Source organism: Nerophis ophidion, linkage group LG04 (genome assembly GCF_033978795.1).
Source record: "Nerophis ophidion isolate RoL-2023_Sa linkage group LG04, RoL_Noph_v1.0, whole genome shotgun sequence".
Taxonomy (NCBI): Eukaryota; Metazoa; Chordata; class Actinopteri; order Syngnathiformes; family Syngnathidae; genus Nerophis; species Nerophis ophidion.
Window position 1 is genome coordinate 13,215,738 of NC_084614.1, and position 20,154 is coordinate 13,235,891.

The 20,154-nt window shown below is 40.1% G+C and overlaps 1 protein-coding gene across 2 annotated transcripts in view; it reads right to left on the minus strand.

Moving 5' to 3' along the window:
• Positions 1 to 1,024: 1,024 nt before the first annotated feature.
• pum1 (pumilio RNA-binding family member 1) overlaps positions 1,025 to 20,154 on the minus strand; it is an 87,875-nt gene continuing 68,745 nt past the window's right edge. For both annotated transcript variants that reach the window (XM_061897102.1, XM_061897100.1), the window contains exons 19-23: positions 17,397 to 17,534; positions 9,435 to 9,560; positions 9,237 to 9,358; positions 5,357 to 5,549; positions 1,025 to 2,265 (exon numbers count right to left, since the gene is read on the minus strand). In XM_061897102.1, the coding sequence (XP_061753086.1) occupies positions 2,134 to 2,265; positions 5,357 to 5,549; positions 9,237 to 9,358; positions 9,435 to 9,560; positions 17,397 to 17,534 (711 nt within the window). In that variant the 3' untranslated portion in view covers positions 1,025 to 2,133. The remainder of the gene's footprint in view (positions 2,266 to 5,356; positions 5,550 to 9,236; positions 9,359 to 9,434; positions 9,561 to 17,396; positions 17,535 to 20,154) is intronic.

Below are 20,154 nucleotides of genomic sequence, written 5' to 3' on the forward strand. Positions count from 1 at the left end.
GGCTAATGTGTCCTTTTTTAAGTAAATAATTTAAGTGTATTTTTTCATTAGTAAACAAAAATATAAAAATTAAGGTCAACTTGTGTTTGTCTGGGGAAAAATACATAGTGTATTTTTTTAAAGAAAAAATAAACATAATAGTTGACAATATTTTTTTTATTTCATAATGAAAAAAATCCTGGTTATGCTAGTTAATTTTTACAGTAATTAAAGGGAAACTATTAAAGTAAGTATTTATTAATTAATTAATACTTCATTTTTGAGTAAAAAATATATTAAATATCAGGTCAACTAGTGTTTTCTTTTAAAAAATAATTTAAGTGTATTTTACAATTAGTAAAAAAATATAAAAATTAAGGTCAACTCAGGTTTGTGTGGGGGAAAAATACATATTGTATTTTTATTTAATTTTTTAAAATTAAACAATAGTTTACAATATTTTTTTTTATTTCATAATTTCAGAATGAAAAATAATCCTGGTTATGCTAGAGTTAATTTGTATAGTAATTAAAGATAAATTATTAATCATACTTCATTTATGAGTAAAAAAAAAACACATTCACACACTTGTTTTTTTACATATTAAATATAAATGTGTGCAATATTTATTTTATTTTATTGTTTTAAAACAAAAAAAAAAGTACTGGCTAATGTGTTATTTTTCAAGTAAATAATTTAAGTGTATTTTTTTATTAGTACAAAAAATATAAAAATTAAGGTCAACTCGTGTTTGTTTGGTGGGGAAAAATACTTTTTTAAGAAAAATTAAACAATAGTTGACAATATTTTTTTATTTCATAATTAAAAAAAAATATCCTGGTTAATTTTTATAGTAATTAAAGGGAAATGATTAAACTATGTATTTATTAAATAATTAATACTTCGTTTTTGAGTAAAAAAAAGATACCAAATATAAGGTCAACTAGTGTTTTGTCTTAAAAAATAACTAAAAATATACCTACCTTTGGATTTCGGTCTCCGGCGGACTGTGGGCGACACTGAAAGACACACACTGCACACGCTCTTCAATTTTCAAAGTTTTTTGTTTGTTTGTTTTGTTTCTTTTGTTTTTGTTTGGTTTCAAAATAAAGATCACACAGTTGTTTAGAGACAATCTACAACAGGAGTTACAAAAAATAGTCGCCCAGGCAATAAGCATACACAGGTTCTGTTAACTATACACATATGGTTACAAGGTGTGCTGGTAGTAAATATACACAAGGCTGCTCCAAATGTACACCCCTGTCACCCCAAACAACAACTAAATACCTGGACACTATCATACAGCGCCTAAGAAATGGCCCGAAAAAAAACACAAGAATCCTCTCTGTACAGTCAGCAAAAACCTTTCACACGTGACCACTTTTGGTGAGGTGGAGCGTTCCTATAAAAGATGTTTAAAAAAAAGAAAAGAAAAAAAGATCCAAAAAAAATGGAAGTCGGTGGGAGCTTTTTTAAGTTAAGCAGTGACAAGATAAAAGCAGGCGTGTCCAATGTTTGTACAAGTACTACGCTGTATAGAAAACAAAACATTTGATATTACAATTTACAATATACAACAACTCATGTCACAACTGAGGGGGAGAATATACACTGAAATGCACAAAAGGGGAGTTCTAACTTTTTTTTTTGTTCTCCAGCCAGCTCTTTTTCTTGCCTTTTTTTCTTCCCTCATACCCAAAAAAATGGCGGTAAAGCACTTTTACATTACAAGGGGTTTACAAATGTACAATTATACAGTATGTGGTCACTACTAGGATACACTATAGATACAGAGTCAACATCAAAACCCAGAAAAACTACAAAGTTGTATATATATATTTATATATATATATATATATATGTATGTATATATGTATATGCAAAGGTCTACACCAAGTATACAGGTTATATTTATAGAAGCAAGAGCAGAGAAGCCACCTCCCATGCTAAGTGATGTGTAGGCCGGTGTGGAAAAGAAGGAGGAGCCTCAAAGTGAAAGAAAGATGGAAAAGAAGAAAGGGAGGAAGAGAAATGGAAGGAGTCTCACCGCCGCCACGCCTGAAGTCAAGTCGGCCGGCCTGAGAGATGTTGCGGGCATATGACCTAAAAAAAGCAACGGGCTCCTCCGGAAGGGTTGCCACGGAAACGGGTTTACATGATGCCGTTGGGGGGCCCGCAGAGGGGGCCCAGGTCCACGCCGTTCTTCATGTAGTACTTCTCCAGCTTGGCCAGGATGTGTTTGCCGTACGTGTACTTCCTCAGCGTGGAGATGTGGGGCCGGATCTGCAGCCCACGCCACCGGGGACACAAAGAATATTAACAAAAATGCCCTCAATCAATCAATCAATGTTTTTTTATGTGGCCCTAAATCACGAGTGTCTCAAAGGGCTGCACAAGCCACGACGACATCCTCGGTTCAGAGCCCACATCAGGGCGAGGAAAAACTCACAACCCAGTGGGATGACAACGAGAAACCTTGGAGAGGACCACAGATGTGGGTGACACTATTATGTTAGATCCACTACGGACTGGACCCTCATTATTATGTTAGATCCACTACGGACTGGACCCTCATTATTATGTTAGATCCACTACGGACTGGACCCTCATTATTATGTTAGATCCACTATGGACTGGACTCTCACTATTATTTTAGATCCACTATGGACTGGACTGTCTCTATTATGTTAGATCCACTATGGACTGGACTCTCACTATCATGTTAGATCCACTATGGACTGGACTCTCACTATTATGTTAGATCCACTATGGACTGGACTCTCACTATTATGTTAAATCCACTATGGACTGGTTTCTCACTATTATGTTAAATCCACTATGGACTGGTTTCTCACTATTATGTTAGATCCACTATGGACTGGACTCAAACTATTATGTTAGCTCCACTATGGACTGGACTCTCACTATTATGTTGGATCCACTATGGACTGAACTCTCACTATTATGTTGGATCCACTATGGACTGGACTCAAACTATTATGTGGGATCCACTATGGACTGGACTCTCACTATTATGTTAGATCGACTATGGACTGGACTCAAACTATTATGTTAGATCCACTATGGACTGGACTCTCACTATTATGTTAGATCCACTATGGACTGGACTCTCACTATTATGTTAAATCCACTATGGACTGGTTTCTCACTATTATGTTAGATCCACTATGGACTGGACTCTCTTACTATTATGCTAGATCCACTATGGACTGGACTCTCACACTATTATGTCAGATCCACTATGGACTGGACTCTCACTATTATGTTAGATCCACTATGGACTGGATTCTCACTATTATGTTAAATCCACTATGGACTGGTTTCTCACTATTATGTTAAATCCACTATGGACTGGTTTCTCACTATTATGTTGGATCCACTATGGACTGGACTCAAACAATTATGTTAGCTCCACTATGGACTGGACTCTCACTATTATGTTGGATCCACTATGGACTGAACTCTCACTATTATGTTGGATCCACTATGGACTGGACTCAAACTATTATGTGAGATCCACTATGGACTGGACTCTCACTATTATGTTAGATCGACTATGGACTGGACTCAAACTATTATGTTAGATCCATTATGGACTGGACTCTCACTATTATGTTAAATCCACTATGGACTGGTTTCTCACTATTATGTTGAATCCACTATGGACTGGACTGTCTCTATTATGTTAGATCCACTATGGACTGGACTCTCACTATTATGTTAGATCCACTATGGACTGGACTCTCACTATTATGCTAGATCCAATGTAGACTGGACTCTCACTATTATGCTAGATCCACTATGGACTGGACTCACACTATTTTGTTAGATCCACTATGGACTGGACTCACATTATTATGTTAGATCCACTACGGACTGGACTCTCACTATTATGTTGGATCCACTATGGACTGACTTCTCACTATTATGTTGGATCCACTATGGACTGGACTCTCACTATTATGTTAGATCGACTATGGACTGGACTCTCACTATTATGTTGGATCCACTATGGACTGGACTCTCACTATTATGTTAAATCCACTATGGACTGGTTTCTCACTATTATGTTAAATCCACTATGGACTGGTTTCTCACTATTATGTTAGATCCACTATGGACTGGACTCAAACTATTATGTTAGCTTCACTATGGACTGGACTCTCACTATTATGTTGGATCCACTATGGACTGAACTCTCACTATTATGTTGGATCCACTATGGACTGGACTCAAACTATTATGTGAGATCCACTATGGACTGGACTCTCACTATTATGTTAGATCGACTATGGACTGGACTCAAACTATTATGTTAGATCCACTATGGACTGGACTCCCACTATTATGTTGGATCCACTATGGACTGGACTCTCACTATTATGTTAGATCCAGTATGGATTGGATTCTCACACTATTATGTTAGATCCACTATGGACTGGACTCTCAGAATATTATGTTAGATCCACTATGGACTGGACTCTCACTATTATGTTAGATCCACTATGGACTGGACTCTCACACTATTATGTTAGATCCACTATGGGCTGGACTCTTACTATTATGCTAGATCCACTACAGACTGGACTCTCTCACTATTATGTTAGATCCACTATGGACTGGACTCTCACTATTTTGTTAGATCCACTATGGACTGGACTTTCACTATTATGTTGGATCCACTATGGACTGGACTCTCACACTATCATGTTAGATCCACAATAGACTGGACTCTCACTATTATGTTGGCTCCACTATGGACTGGACTCTCACACTATTATGTTAGATCCACTATGGACTGGACTCTCACTATTATGTTAGATCCACAATAGACTGGACTCTCACTATTATATTAGATCCACTATGGACTGGACTCTCACTATCATGTTGGATCCACTATGGACTGGACTCTCACAACATTATGCTAGATCCTCCACATCTGCGGTCCTCCCCAAAGTTTCTCATTGTCATCCCACCTGGTTGTGAGTTTTTCCTTGCCCTGATGTGGGATCTGAACCGATGACGTCGTCGTGGATTGTGCAGCCCTTTGAGACACTCGTGATTCAGGGCTATAATTATAAAAATTGATTGATATTCATGTGATTTTACTATTTTGTGTACATGGTTTACTATACTTGTATTGACATTTAATGTTCAAATTAAAAAAATAAAAAAGTATTTTATATATTTTCCCCCTGCTCCTTATTTTTATTAGTCATTAAGAAACATCAATAATTGATCGATATAAGACGCAACAATGAAAGCGTCGATGACTCCGGAGCCTATGTTGACCTTTGTGCAGCACGCACACACACACACACACACACACACACACACACACACACACACACACCTTGTGCATGACGATCTTGCGCTGGGTGGGCTCCGCCACGTCGATCATCTTCTGCACCACGTAGTTGGCGTACTGGTCCTTCATCATGGTGTATAAGGCACTGTGGGGGCCCTCCGTCAGGCTGCACACCTCGTCGATCAGCACCGCCCGCTCGGCCCGCGAGGCGTGCGTCACACACTTCTCCACCACGTTGCTATGGGGACAAAACCAACCATGTCACACTCGTTTCTTAGCCATAAGGCCCGTTGTTGGGTTGCCCAAAAAAAGATACCCGTTTTGTATATGGGCCGCAGCGGGACACTTTCCCACCACTTGTGGCGGTGATGACAATATCAAACAAACAGGCAGCGTAAATTCTACTTTTTCCCTACACTTTGAACCCTGCGGCTTATAAAACAGTGCGGCTAATTTACGTATTTTTCTTTGCCGACGGCCATAAAGCATATAGTTACAAAAAAAATACAAGCAGACACTGAAAAGGTGTGTTGTTGTGTTTTGGCGCCATCTTTTGGACGAGGTCGCTCACTAAAGGTGATGCGTTGCCCTTATATTTAAATCAGGGGTCAGCAACCCCCGCTTCTTGGATCACTCTGATGTGGCTCAGCTGCATACTTGCCGACCCCCCCATTCATCCGGATTTCAGTGCCTCTCCCAGGAATCTCCCCACGATAAATTCTCAGACCTTCACCAAGCCAACAATGTTGAGGCCGTGCCGTGATGGCAATGCCTTAAACGTCCTCTCGACCATGTCGGCGCGTCCGCTTTAATACTATGCTATCTAAGCCACATCTAGTATGCGGGGGTGTGTAATGTGGCCCGGAATAGTCCGGGATACATGGGATTCTGGGTATTTGTTCTGTTGTGTCTATGTTGTGTTACAGTGCGGATGTTCTCCTGAAATGTGTTTGTCATTCTTGTTTGGTGTGGGTTCACAGTGTGGCGCATATGAGTAAGAGTGTTAAAGTTGTATATATAACAACCCTCAGTGTGACCTGTATGGCTCTTGAGCAAGTATGCCTTGCAGTCGCTTAGTGTGTCTGCAGAAGCCTCATGCAACATGTGAATGGGCTGGTAAGCTGTTTGACACGCACTGTCATCATAGCATGCCCTTATTATTGTTGTTTGGGTGAAAACCTGCAGACAGTCGAGCGAAAGGTTGCTCTGAAACTTGGTAGTCTCCCAGAAAAATTGAAATGGTTGGCAAATGTGATGTCAAGCGGCATTCAAATAAAATTCGCGGGCTGCACTAATATTACATTTTCATGTTAAGGTGCGGGCCGCGTGTCTGAAACCCCTGGTTAATACATAGCACAAAGAAAAAAAACAACTTTGTACGCTGTTATTTCATTTTAAATTTCAAAAGAGTCTTGTGGCTCCCATAGTTTTCTTTATTTTGTGAAACGGGTCAAAATGGCTCTTTGGGTGGTAAAGGTTGCCGACCCCTGGTTTAAATGGAACCTTCGGCCGGAAGTAGAATTGCTATTCCGTGTTCTAATCATCCATAGCGTTTTTACTCGTAAGGATTCTTCATTCATCACTCCGAGCAACACTTATAAGTTTTACAACTAGATATGTCCGATAATGGCTTTCTTGCCGATTTCCAGATATTGTCCAACTCTTAATTACCGATACTGATTTATACAGTTGTAGAATGAACATAATATCATGCCAAATTTTGTTGTGATGCCCCGCTGGATGCATTAAACAATGTAACAAGGTTTTTCTAAATAAATCAACTCAAGTTTTGGAAAAAAAAATACCAACATGGCACTGCCATATTTATTATTGAAGTCACAAAGTGCATTATTTTATTTAACATGCCTCAAAACAGCAGCCTGGAATTTGGGACATGCTCTCCCTGAGAAAGCATGAGGAGGTTGAGGCGGGGGGGGGGGGGGGGGGGGGGGGGGGGTATATTGTAGCATCCCGGAAGAGTTAGTACTGCAAGGGTTTTTGGCTATTTGTTCTGTAGTGTGACGGTGCGGATGTTCTCCCGAAATGTGTTTGTCATTGTTGTTTGGTGTGGGTTCACAGTGTGGCGCATATTTGTAACAGTGTTAAAGTTGTTTATACGGCCACCCTCAGTGTGACCTGTATGGCTGTTGACCAAGTATGAATTGCATTCACTTGTGTGTGTGAAAAGTCGTAAGTGATTGGGCCGGCACGCAAAGGCAGTGCCTTTAAGGTTATTGGCGCTATGTACTTCTCCCTACTTCCGTGTACAAAACAGCGTTTTAAAAAGTCATAAATTTGACTTTTTGAAACAGATACCGATAATTTCCGATATTACATTTTAAAGCATTTATCGGCTGATAATATCGGCAATCCGATATTATCGGACATCTCTATTTACAACATAACTAAAACTATTTATACTTACTAAACTGTCCCATGTGTGATGTCTGCAGTGAAGTGAAGTGAATTATATTTATATAGCGCTTTTTCACTAGTGACTCAAAGCGCTTTACATAGTGAAACCCAATATCAAATGTTTACATTTAAACCAGTGTGAGTGGAACTGGGAGCAGCTGGGTAAAGTGTCTTGCCCAAGGACACAATGGCAGTGACTAGGATGGCGGAAGCGGGGATCGAACCTGGAACCCTCAAGTTGCTGGCACAGCCGCTCTACCAATCGAGCTATACCGCCCTGCAGGAGTGTTTTGAGAATCCTCTAAAGCTCATATGATTGGGAGAGGAGCTGGCTGTTAGTGTGTTCAGTTTTGGCTCTAATCATTGCTTGATGATCTTATTTTTACAATTGGGTCGAAACCGACCCTAACAACACCAAGGTCATAATTTCAACCAGAGCATTTTATAATTTAGTGAAAAACAAAAAAAAAAGTTTTGTTTTGTTGAAATAGAGGTTCCTGACAAAGTCAAAAAGCCTTGATGCAAAAAAATTAATTTATGTGGTTCTTTTATGAATTTAAAAACTAAAACGGGTCGGTGCCAAACCCTAACACAAGACGAAAGTTAAGCGCAAAAATGATGACTAAAGTGGTGAAGCTGTCTTTTTATTTGCACTTTCATGTTACTGACACCGGGCTTCACAGTGGCAGAGGGGTTAGTGCGTCTGCCTCACAATACAAAGGTCTTGCAGTCCTGGGTTCAAATCCAGGCTCGGGATCTTTCTGTGTGGAGTTTGCATGTTCTCCCCGTCAATGCGTGGGTTCCCTCCGGGTACTCCGGCTTCCTCCCACCTCCAAAGACATGCACCTGGGGATAGGTTGATTGGCAACACTAAATTGGCCCTAGTGTGTGAATGTGAGTGTGAATGTTGTCTGTCTATCTGTGTTGGCCCTGCGATGAGGTGGCGACTTGTCCAGGGTGTACCCTGCCTTCCGCCCGACTGTAGCTGAGATAGGCGCCAGCGGCCCCCGCGACCCCAAAAAGGGAATTAGCGGTAGAAAAATGGATGGATGTTACTGACAATTCAGTTAAGAAACACACTCACTTTTCAATTATTGTATTTCTTTAAGTGTATGTAAATTATTTAAAGTTCAAAGTTAAAGTACCAATGATAGTCACACACACACCAGGTGTGGCGAAATTATTCTCTGCATTTGACCCACCAGCCTTGATCACCCCCTGGGTGGTGAGGGGAGCAGTGAGCAGCAGCGGTGGCCGTGTCCCAATTCCAACCCTTTATGCTGAGTGCCAAGCAGGGAGGTAATGGCTCCCATTTTTATAGTCTTTGGTATGGCTCGGCCTGGGTTTGAACTCACAACCTACCCACCTAATTACATGAATTAGACACAAAAATAATAATTTAAGTAAGATTACTAATTCAGTGTTAATATTGGAGTGGGTCCCGGGCCCCTCTGTAGTGAAAGAACCCTCTGTCTCACATGAAGCTGGCACCCGTGTCGGGTTGGTCTACCTGGCAAACTTGTGTTGGCTGAGTCCCAGCACGTTCCCCCGGATCTCCGCCACGATCTTGCTCTTGTCCTCGGCCCGGCCGTGCTCCAACACGTGCTGGATGACGTAGTTGCCGTACTGGTCCTGCGCGCACACGTCAAAGGAGCACGTGAGCGCAGCCTCGGGTTTGCGGCGGGTGAGGCGTTGGCGCGGTTCCTACCTGCACCAGTTGCTCCGTGTGCTGGTGGAGCTCCTCCAGGATGGGCAGCGTCTGCTCGGGGAGGCAGTGCTCCAGGATGCGCTGGATGACCCGGCAGCCGTACGGGTGGGTGGAGAGGGCAAACACCTGCGGGTTACACCACATTTCATTCCCGTGTCCCACAAATAGTCCTGAGTGCAATCGGCCCCAAAAAATGATTTCCTCCGTGGTAGAAAACAATTGAGACCCAGAAAGTACCTGTATATTTTTATGGCCAGCACTATTAAAAGTTTAAAAGATCTACTCCAGAGGTCACCAACGCCAGATGAGTCGCCCGCTGGCCTGTTCTAAAAATAGCTCAAATAGCAGCACTTACCAGTGAGCTGCCTCTATTTTTTAAATCGTATTTATTTACTAGCAAGCTGGTCTCGCTTTGCTTGACATTTTTAATTCTAAGAGAGACAAAACTCAAATAGAATTTGAAAATCCAAGAAAATATTTTAAAGACGTGGTCTTCACTTGTTAAATAAATTCTTTTTTTTTTTTACTTTGCTTCTTATAACTTTCAGAAAGACAATTTTAGAGAAAAAAATACAACCATAAAAATGATTTTAAGATTTTTAAACACATATACCTTTTTACCTTTTAAATTCCTTCCTCTTCTTTCCTAACAATTTAAATCAATGTTCAAGTAATTTTTTTTTTATTAAGAATAATAAATACATTTTAATTTAAGTAATTAATTTTATATATATTATATTATATCTTTTTATATAGCGCTTTTCTCGAGTGACTCAAAGCGCTTTACATAGGGACGGCGTGGCGCAGTGGAAGAGTGGCCGTGCGCAACCCGAGGGTCCCTGGTTCAAATCCCACCTAGTACCAACCTTGTCAAGTCCGTTGTGTCCTGAGCAAGACACTTCACCCTTGCTCCTGATGGGTGCTGGTTGGCGCCTTGCATGGCAGCTCCCTCCATCAGTGTGTGAATGTGTGGGTGAATGGGTAAATGTGGAAGTAGTGTCAAAGCGCTTTGAGTACCTTGAAAGTAGAAAAGCGCTATACAAGTACAACCCATTTATTTATTTATTTATCTAAGTTACATTTAAACCAGTGTGGGTGGCACTGAGAGCAGGTGGGTAAAGTGTCTTGCCCAAGGACACAACGGCAGTGACTAGGATGGCGGAAGTGGGAATCGAACCTGCAACCCTCAAGTTGTACCAACTGTACCAACCAAGCTATGCTTTCTGTTTTTTCGACCAACGATATTTGTGAAATATTTATTCAAACTTATTATGATTAAAATTCCCCCCCACAAAATTGGCAAATCTAGAAAATTTGTGGAATCAAATTTAAATCTTATTTCAAAGTCTTTTGGATTTCTTTTAAAATTTTTGTTCTGGAAAATCTAGAGGAAATAATTATTTGTCTGTGTTAGAAATATAGTTTGGTCCAATTTGTTATATATTCTAACAAAGTGCAGATTGGATTTGAACCTACTTAAAACATGTCATCAAAATTCTCAAATTTATCTTAATTAGGAAAAATTACTAATGATGTTCCATAAATTATTTTTTTAATAAAAAATAAAAAAATCGAATTAGCTAGTTTTTGTCTTCTTTTTTTTGGTTGAATTTTGAATTTTAAAGAGTCGAAATTGAAGATAAACCATGTTTCAAATTTTAATGTTTTTCCTGTTTTCCACTGTTTTAAACCGTTCAATTAAGTGTTTTTTTTTTCAACATTTATTCTCTACAAAAAACCTTCCGTAAAAGGAAAAAAAATGTACGACAGAATGACAGACAGAAATACCCATTTTTTAATATATATATATAGATTATTTATTAAAGGTAAATTGAGCAAATTGGCTATTTCTGGCAATTTATTTAAGTGTGTATCAAACTGGTAGCCCTTTGCATTAATCAGTACCCAAGAAGTAGCTCTTGCTTTCAAAAAGGTTGGTGACCCCTGAGCTACTCAATATTGGAACTACTTCCTTATTTACTTTTAGTTCATTCAATTATTTGATCAAAACAAAGTCAATAGTACACAGTAAGTAAACAAAAGTCTAATATCTCAGGGCTATTCAACTACATCATGATGAGGGCCACGGTTCCAAGAGCCCAAGCGTTATATTCCTTTGAGACCGAGTTGACCTAATTGCAAAGTAAACACACTGGCTTTCACACTACACTGTCAATAAATTCATTATTCGGCCCTCGCTACTTAATTCCAGCGTGTGCAGCTAGTTAACAGTATGAAGAAACAGAAACTCCAGAGGTTTTGTTGGGGATTTATGTTCCTTATTTTGAATTCTTCTTGTCATTATTTTTTTCTTTTTCCATTTAGGATTGCAAGACTGAAAATTTAAAATAAACAACATAAATGTATTGCGTATATTTTGTTTGTGTAAAATTCACAATGGATATTATTCATGTACAAACCCCGTTTCCATATGAGTTGGGAATTTGTGTTAGATGTAAATATAAACAGAATACAATGATTTGCAAATCAATTTCAACCCATATTCAGTTGAACATGCTACAAAGACAACATATTTGATGTTCAAACTGATAAACATTTTTTTTTTGCAAATAATCATTAACTTTAGAATTTGATGCCAGCAACACGTGACAAAGAAGTTGGGAAAGGTGGCAATAAATACTGAAAAAGTTGAGGAATGCTCATCAAACACTTATTTGGAACATCCCACAGGTGTGCAGGCTAATTGGGAACAGGTGAGTGCCATGATTGGGTATAAAAACAGCTTCCCAAAAAATGCTCAGTCTTTTACAAGAAAGGATGGGGCGAGGTACACCCCTTTGTCCACAACTGCGTGAGCAAATAGTCAAACAGTTTAAGAACGTTTCTCAAAGTGCAATTGCAAGAAATTTAGGGATTTCAACATCCACGGTCCATAATATCATCAAAATGTTCAGAGAATCTGGAGAAATCACTCCTTGTAAGCGGCGTGGCCGGAAACCAACATTGAATGACCTTGACCTTCGCTCCCTCAGTATCAAAAACAGACATCAATCTCTAAAGGATATCACCACATGGGCTCAGGGACACTTCAGAAAACCACTGTCACTAAATACAGTTTGTTGCTACATCTGTAAGTGAAAGTTAAAGCCCTTCTATGCAAAGCGAAAGCCATTTATCAACAACATCCAGAAACGCAGCCGGCTTCTCTGGGCCCGACATTATCTAAGATGGACTGATGCAAAGTGGAAAAGTGTTCTGTGGTCTGACGAGTCCACATTTTAAATTGCTTTTGGAAATATTCGACTTCATGTCATCCTAACCAAATTCTTATTGGTTGACGTGTGTGTGTGTGTGATGACTGCTAACATTTTCCTCGTCCCTTCCGCGAATGAGATAAATAATATTATTTGATATTTTACGGTAATGTGTTAATAATTTCACACATAAGTCGCTCCGGAGTATATGTCACACCCCTGGCCAAACTATGAAAAAAAACGCGACTTATAGTCCGAAAAATACAGTACATATCAAAGTTTAAAAACATGAAATTTAATGTGTATGAAAACAATGAAAACATTTAGTAAGAAAGATGAAATATGCACATTATTCCCAGGGGGCCACATTAAATAACGCGTCGGGTCGGTTCAGATCTGGCCCCTGGGCCTGGAGTTGGACACGTGTGCTCTGTACAGTCTCAAACCGTATCAGGTCGGTTTTTCGAACCTCCTGACCGGTCAAAATGACTGCGAGCAAGTATTCCTCTTGTTGTGAGAACATGATGAAACTATTCCTCACAGGACTGTGCCAATGTTGACTCTCTCCACCGAGGTGCCTCGTGGCGGCCTTGTTGTGGCAAGGCAGCTGGAATATTAGTCCTTGGACTGGCTTGACCATGAATGTGCTTGTCTGGACCAGATGGGACTTATTCCATGGACTTAGAGTCATTGAACTTAGCACTTATACTCCGGATCCTTACTAAGCCGTTCCATGTGGGATGTCTGTGGGAGTGTTTGCATGCATATTTGCACGTGCAACTGAATGTAACGTCGTTAGCATTAGCTAATATGCTAACACTTTTACAAGTGTCTTTATTAGTATTATCAACTTACAATGGCATTTTTTTTTTAATCATTTCAGTTTTGAAAATTCATCAAAGCGTCACCGTGGTGTTATTGAGTCTGTTTTGCTGATTGGACAGCGAATGTGTCTGTTTTGTTTGTCCAGCCGTTTTACTGCCGCGTTACACGCACTTTCGTCTAACATTTTGCGGGAGCGGCTTATATACCATAATATACTCCGGAAAACACGGTAGCCTGTAGCTTAAGTCTTAGAGTTTTCTTCAAAGGCGAAAAGTATGATTAAAGTGCTGAAGCTATATTTTTATTTGCACTTTAATTTGACTGACAATTCAGTTAAATGTTCAATTAGTTTGTTTCTTTTAGCACAACATAAGTCCATGTCAATTAATTATAACATTTATATCCAACCATTTTTTACCACTTATTCCCTTTTGGGGTCGTGGGGGGCGCTGGTGCCTATCTCAGCTACAATCGGGCGGAAGGTGGCGTACACCCTGGACAAGTCGCCACCTCATCGCAGGGCCAACACGGATAGACAGACAACATTCACATATTTATATGAATTGACATAAGAATAATATAAGTAAGATGACCAATTCATTGTTATTATAGGAGTGGGCCTCGGGCCCCCCTGTAATGGAAAGACCCCCAGTCTTTTACAAAACTACACGGATGTCATTTTACTATAAAAAAGTCAGTAAATAAATGTATATGTACACACTTTGCTTCTTCCTACTCCTTTTCGGACATAATGTAAAGTGAAATGATAGGAAATTGTGTGATGTATTATACTGTAAGTGTGTTAATTGAAATAAACTAAAGAAAGAAAAAGAAAGAAAGAAACTTGCTAGTGGGTCCATGACCATGACTTCTGTTTTGTCTGATCAGCCGTTTTACTGCCGTGTTACAGACACCCTTTGGAAACAAAGTATGTGAATAAACATTTACAGAATATTTCTGTGTAATAACTCATTTCACAACGTATGAATAAGCGGCTAATATGTAGGAAAATATTTGACACTGCGATTTTGATGCTTGTGCGCTGTATCGTCCGGAAAATGCGGCATCTTGTGGACGAGTTTGGTCACTGCAGGTGCAGCTGGGTGAACGCCTGCAGTGTTTCCTGCTGTTTAAAGCTTTCAACCGGATGTAGAAGTGCAATTCTCTCTTCTAATCGCTCATAGCGTTTCTAATCGTATGGATAATTCATCCATCACTCAAGTTTTACAATAAAACTAAAACAATTCTTACTAAACCGTCACACATGTGATGTCTGTTGGAGTTTCTTCATGCTTATTTGTACGTGCTACCATAATGTAATAAAGCTAGCGTCGTTACCATTAGCTAATATCAAAAACACGTTTACAAGTGTCTGTAGTAGTATTATTAGCTTACAATCATATTCTTTTTGCATTGTTTTAGTTTGGTCAATTTACTGTGGAGTTATTGAGTGTTTAGCTGAGTGGGTCCATGACCATAACTTCTGTTTTGTCTGATCAGCCGTTTTACTGCCGTGTTACAAACACCCTTTGGAAAAAAAGTATGTGAATAAACATTCACAGAATATTTCTGTGTAAATAACTCACTTCACAACGTATATATCTGCGGCTAATTTGTGGGAAAATATTTGACACTGCAACTTTGATACTTGTGCGCTGTATCGTCCGGAAAGTGTGGCATCTTGTGGACGAGTTTGGTCACTGCAGGTGCCGCTGGGTGAACGCCTGCAGTGTCTCCTGCTGTTTAAAGCTTTCAACCGGATGTAAAAGTGCAAATCTCTCTTCTAATCGCTCATAGCGTTTCTAATCGTATGGATTCTTCATCCATCACTCAAGTTTTACAATAAAACTAAAACAATTCTTACTAAACCGTCACACGTGTGATGTCTGTCGGAGTTTCTTCATGCTTATTTGTACGTGCTACCGTAATGTAATAAAGCTAGCGATGTTAGCATTAGCTAATATTCCAAACACGTTTACTAGTGTCTGTAGTAGTATTATTAGCTTCCAATCATATTCTTTTTGCATTGTTTCAGTTTGGTCAATTTACTGTGGAGTTATTGAGTCTGTTTAGCTGAGTGGGTCCATGACCATGACTTCTGTTTTGTCTGATCAGCAGTTTTACTGCCGTGTTACAGACATCCTTTGGAAAAAAAGTATGTGAATAAACATTTATAGAATATTTCTGTGTAAATAACTCACTTCACAACGTATATATCTGCGGCTAATTTGTGGGAAAATATTTGACACTGCAACTTTGATACTTCTGCGCTGTATCGTCCAGAAAGTGCGGCATCTTGTGGACGAGTTTGCTCACTGCAGGTGCTGCTGGGTGAACGCCTGCAGTGTTTCCTGCTGTTTAAAGCTTTTAACCGGACGTAAAAGTGCAATTCTGTCTTCTAATCATCCACAGCGTTTCTACCCGTATGGATTCTTCATCAGTTACTCCAAGCAACGTTTACAATACAACTAAAACAATTCTTACTTACTAAACCGTCACACGTGTGATGTCTGTCGGAGTTTCTTCATGCTTATTTGTACGTGCTACCGTAATGTAATAAAGCTAGCGACGTTAGCATTAGCTAATATTCTAAACACGTTTACAAGTGTCTGTAGTAGTATTATTAGCTTACAATCATATTCTTTTTGCATTGTTTCAGTTTGGTCAATTTACTGTGGAGTTATTGAGTGTTTAGCTGAGTGGGTCCATTACCATGACTTCTGTTTTGTCTGATCAGCCGTTTTACCGCCGTGTTACAGACACCCTTTGGAAACAAAGTATGTGAATAAACATTTACAGAATATTTCTGTGTAAATAACTCACTTTACAACGTATATATCTGCGGCTAATTTGTGGGAAAATATTTGACACTGCAACTTTGATGCTTGTGCGCTGTATCGTCCGGAAAGTGCAGCATCTTGTGGACGAGTTTGGTCACTGCAGGTGCAGCTGGGTGAACGCCTGCAGTGTTTCCTGCTGTTTAAAGCTTTCAACCGGATGTAAAAGTGCAATTCTCTCTTCTAATCGCTCATAGCGTTTCTAATCGTATGGATTATTCATCCATCACTCAAGTTTTACAATAAAACTAAAACAATTCTTACTAAACCGTCACACGTGTGATGTCTGTCGGAGTTTCTTCATGCTTATTTGTACGTGCTACCGTAATGTAATAAAGCTAGCGACGTTAGCATTAGCTAATATTCTAAACACGTTTATTAGTGTCTGTAGTAGTATTATTAGCTTCCAATCAAATTCTTTTTGCATTGTTTCAGTTTGGTCAATTTACTGTGGAGTTATTGAGTCTGTTTAGCTGAGTGGGTCCATGACCATAACTTCTGTTTTGTCTGATCAGCCGTTTTACTGCCGTGTTACAGACACACTTTGGAAAAAAAATAAGTGAATAAACATTTACAGAAATTTCTGTGTAAATAACTCACCTCACAACGTATATATCTGCGGCTAATTTGTGGGAAAATATTTGACACTGCAACTTTGATACTTGTGCGCCTGTATCGTCCGGAAAGTGGTGTAGTTTGTTGTTGAGTACACGTACTCCAATTAAGCTGCGAGCAAACAAAACGTTATGCTTCTTTACAACGCAGGCTCGGTTATTTTGTTGCTTCATAAACCACGGCCCCGCCCACCGCCACAGGGAAGGTGAAAACACATTCCTGCACAAACAACACCCGAGACGCGCTCTCGCACAACATGTGGGCAGACGTGTGAAGACGGAGACGCTCGTTTGCATTGGCGGCGCACGCATAACGTGCTAAAATGCGCCTTTTAACACGTTATGCTAATTGACGTTTAGCAAGTGAATAGGGGATGGGGAGGGTTTTCTGTTGCCATGACGACACAGCACACAGCGTCACGACGCGCTAAAAGCGGGCACTTTTTGACGTTTAGGAGAGCGTGTGGGTACCTGTCCCTTGAAGGCGTCTATGATGAAGTGTAGCGCGTGCGGCTGGACACACTCGATACACTTCTGCACCACGTGGTTGCCGTTCTGGTCCTTCACGCACTTCAACACGTGGCCGTCCAGCTCTCGCACCATCTCGCTCTGCGGGCAGGGGTGGGGAGGGAGGGAGGGAGGACAAGCGATCGTTTGTGAAGAGCCAAGTAGTGCCTCAAAGCATTTTTACCCAGACCCCATTTTTCACAGGCCGCGGCCAAGAAATAACACTGCGCTCGGAACAGTTGCCTTGGAGAAACGGCTCACTTAGGGAAGAGATGGATACGCCACACACGCCCCAAACATCTCGTCGCTCACTAAAAGGGAGGGCTTTTCAACACTGGTGTCATATATGAGGCAAAAGTACCCACTGTCAGGTTCAAACACTGATGACATCTATTAGGGACGGCGTGGCGCAGTGGGGAGAGTGGCCGTGCGCAACCCGAGGGTCCCTGGTTCAAATCCCACCTAGTACCAACCTCGTCACGTCCGTTGTGTCCTGAGCAAGACACTTCACCCTTGCTCCTGATGGGTGCTGGTTGGCGCCTTGCATGGCAGCTCCCTCCATCAGTGTGTGAATGTGTGTGTGAATGGGTAAATGTGGAAGTAGTGTCAAAGCGCTTTGAGTACCTTGAAGGTAGAAAAGCGCGATACAAGTACAACCCATTTATTTATTTTATTTATTTATTTATTAAACAAGACAAGAAGCAAGGAATTAAGCAGAGACAGAATTCAATTTAGCTCAATTGAGGAGAAACGCGCTGACCAGGGGTCGGGGAACCTTTTTGGCTGAGAGAGCCATGAAAGCCAAATATTTAGGGACCGAATGTCCCTTTGGGACAGAGGACCCTATTGGATTTCTAAGGATTTTATTATTATTACTATTATAATACTGCCACCTCTTTGAGCTCTAATTTGACCCCCTTAACATGCTTCAAAACTAAAATTTTACACACACATCAGGACTGGCAAAACTTGCGATCTAATCAAAAAACCAAAACTCAAAATTGCGCTCTAGCGCCCCCCTAGGAAAAAACACAGACAAAACTGCCCGTCAGGAATGTCGTAGAGACATGAAACAAAAACCTCTATGTAGGTCTGACTTAGACCTATATTTCATACACTGACCTCCTTCAGCAAAAATCAACAGGAAGTTGGCAAAAACCCCTTCAAAACTAAAGTTACCCCCCAAAAAATGTCTTTTTTGCCTCTTAAAATGCTTCAAAACTTAAACTGGACACACATCAGGACTGGCGAAAATTGCGATCTAATTAAAAAAAACAAAAAAAAAAACAACTCAAAATTGCGCTCTAGCGCCCCCTAGGAATAAAACACAGACAAAACTGCTCCTCAGAAGAAAAGAGACTAAAGTGCTTGTAACTTCCGGTAGGAATGTTGTAGAGACATGAAACAAAAACCTCTATGTAGGTCTCACTTAGACCTATATTTCATTCACTGACCTTCAGCAAAAATCAAAAGGAAGTTGTCAAAAACTCCTTCAAATCAAAAGTTTCCCAAAAAAAGTGTCTTTTTTGCCTCTTAAAATGCTTCAAAACTCAAACTGGACACACATATCAGGACTGGCGAAAATTGCGATCTAATTAAAAAAAAACAAAAAAAACCTCAAAATTGCGCTCTAGCGCCCCCCTAGGAATAAAACACAGACAAAACTGCTCCTCAGAAGAAAACGGACTAAAGTGCTTGTAACTTCCGGTAGGAATGTTGTAGAGACATGAAACAAAAACCTCTATGTAGGTCTCACTTAGACCTATAGTTCATACACTGACCTTCAGCAAAAATCAACAGGAAGTTGTCAAAAACCCCTTCAAATCAAAAGTTTCCCAAAAAAGTGTCTTTTTTGCCTCTTAAAATGCTTCAAAACTCAAACTGGACACACACATCAGGACTGGCGAAAATTGCGATCTAATTAAAAAAACAAACCCAAAAACTCAAAATTGCGCTCCCTAGGAATAAAACCCAGACAAAACTGCTCCTCAGAAGAAAACAGATTAAACTGCTTGTAACTTCCGGTAGGAATGTTGTAGAGACATGAAACAAAAACCTCTATGTAGGTCTCACTTAGACCTACATTTCATTCATTTACATCCCTCAGCAAAAAACAGGAATTTGGCAATTACCCCTTTAAAACAAAAGTTTAGTAAAAATTTGTCACCTTTTTTCAAACATTATCTCCTCTGAGCACGTTTGTCGTTTCGGCTTCAAACTAGCACAGGAAAGAGATTGAACCCTTTTGATTAAAAGTTGACGAAATAATTTTTCTAACTGCTCCGGTTTTGATTTTAAGAGCCTTCAAAGAACTTCTGCGCTGCTGCCGTCTGAAGATGGCCGCTTAAAAGCAGGAAGCACCAGCGTGACCACACAATGCAGAGAAGGTAGGTACTGTGCGGGTAAAGATATCTTGACTGGGTGAAAGGAGGAGGCACCAGTTTGACTCCAGGATACAGATAAGGTTCTTAATGTGCAGGTAGAAATATGTTGTCTGGGTGATGGCAGGAAGTACCAGCCTGTATGGGTGAAAGAAAGAAGCACCAGTGTGACCCCAGGATGCAGGGAAGGTAGGTAATGTGCAGGTAAAGATATGTTGAATGGGTAAAGGCAGGAAACACCAGCAAAAGTCGGTCCCGTCCATCGCTGCTTGCAGCTTTAATATAAAATGTTTTTCTGTGAGAGCCATAACATTTTGTTGTTGTTTTTTAACACTGAATAC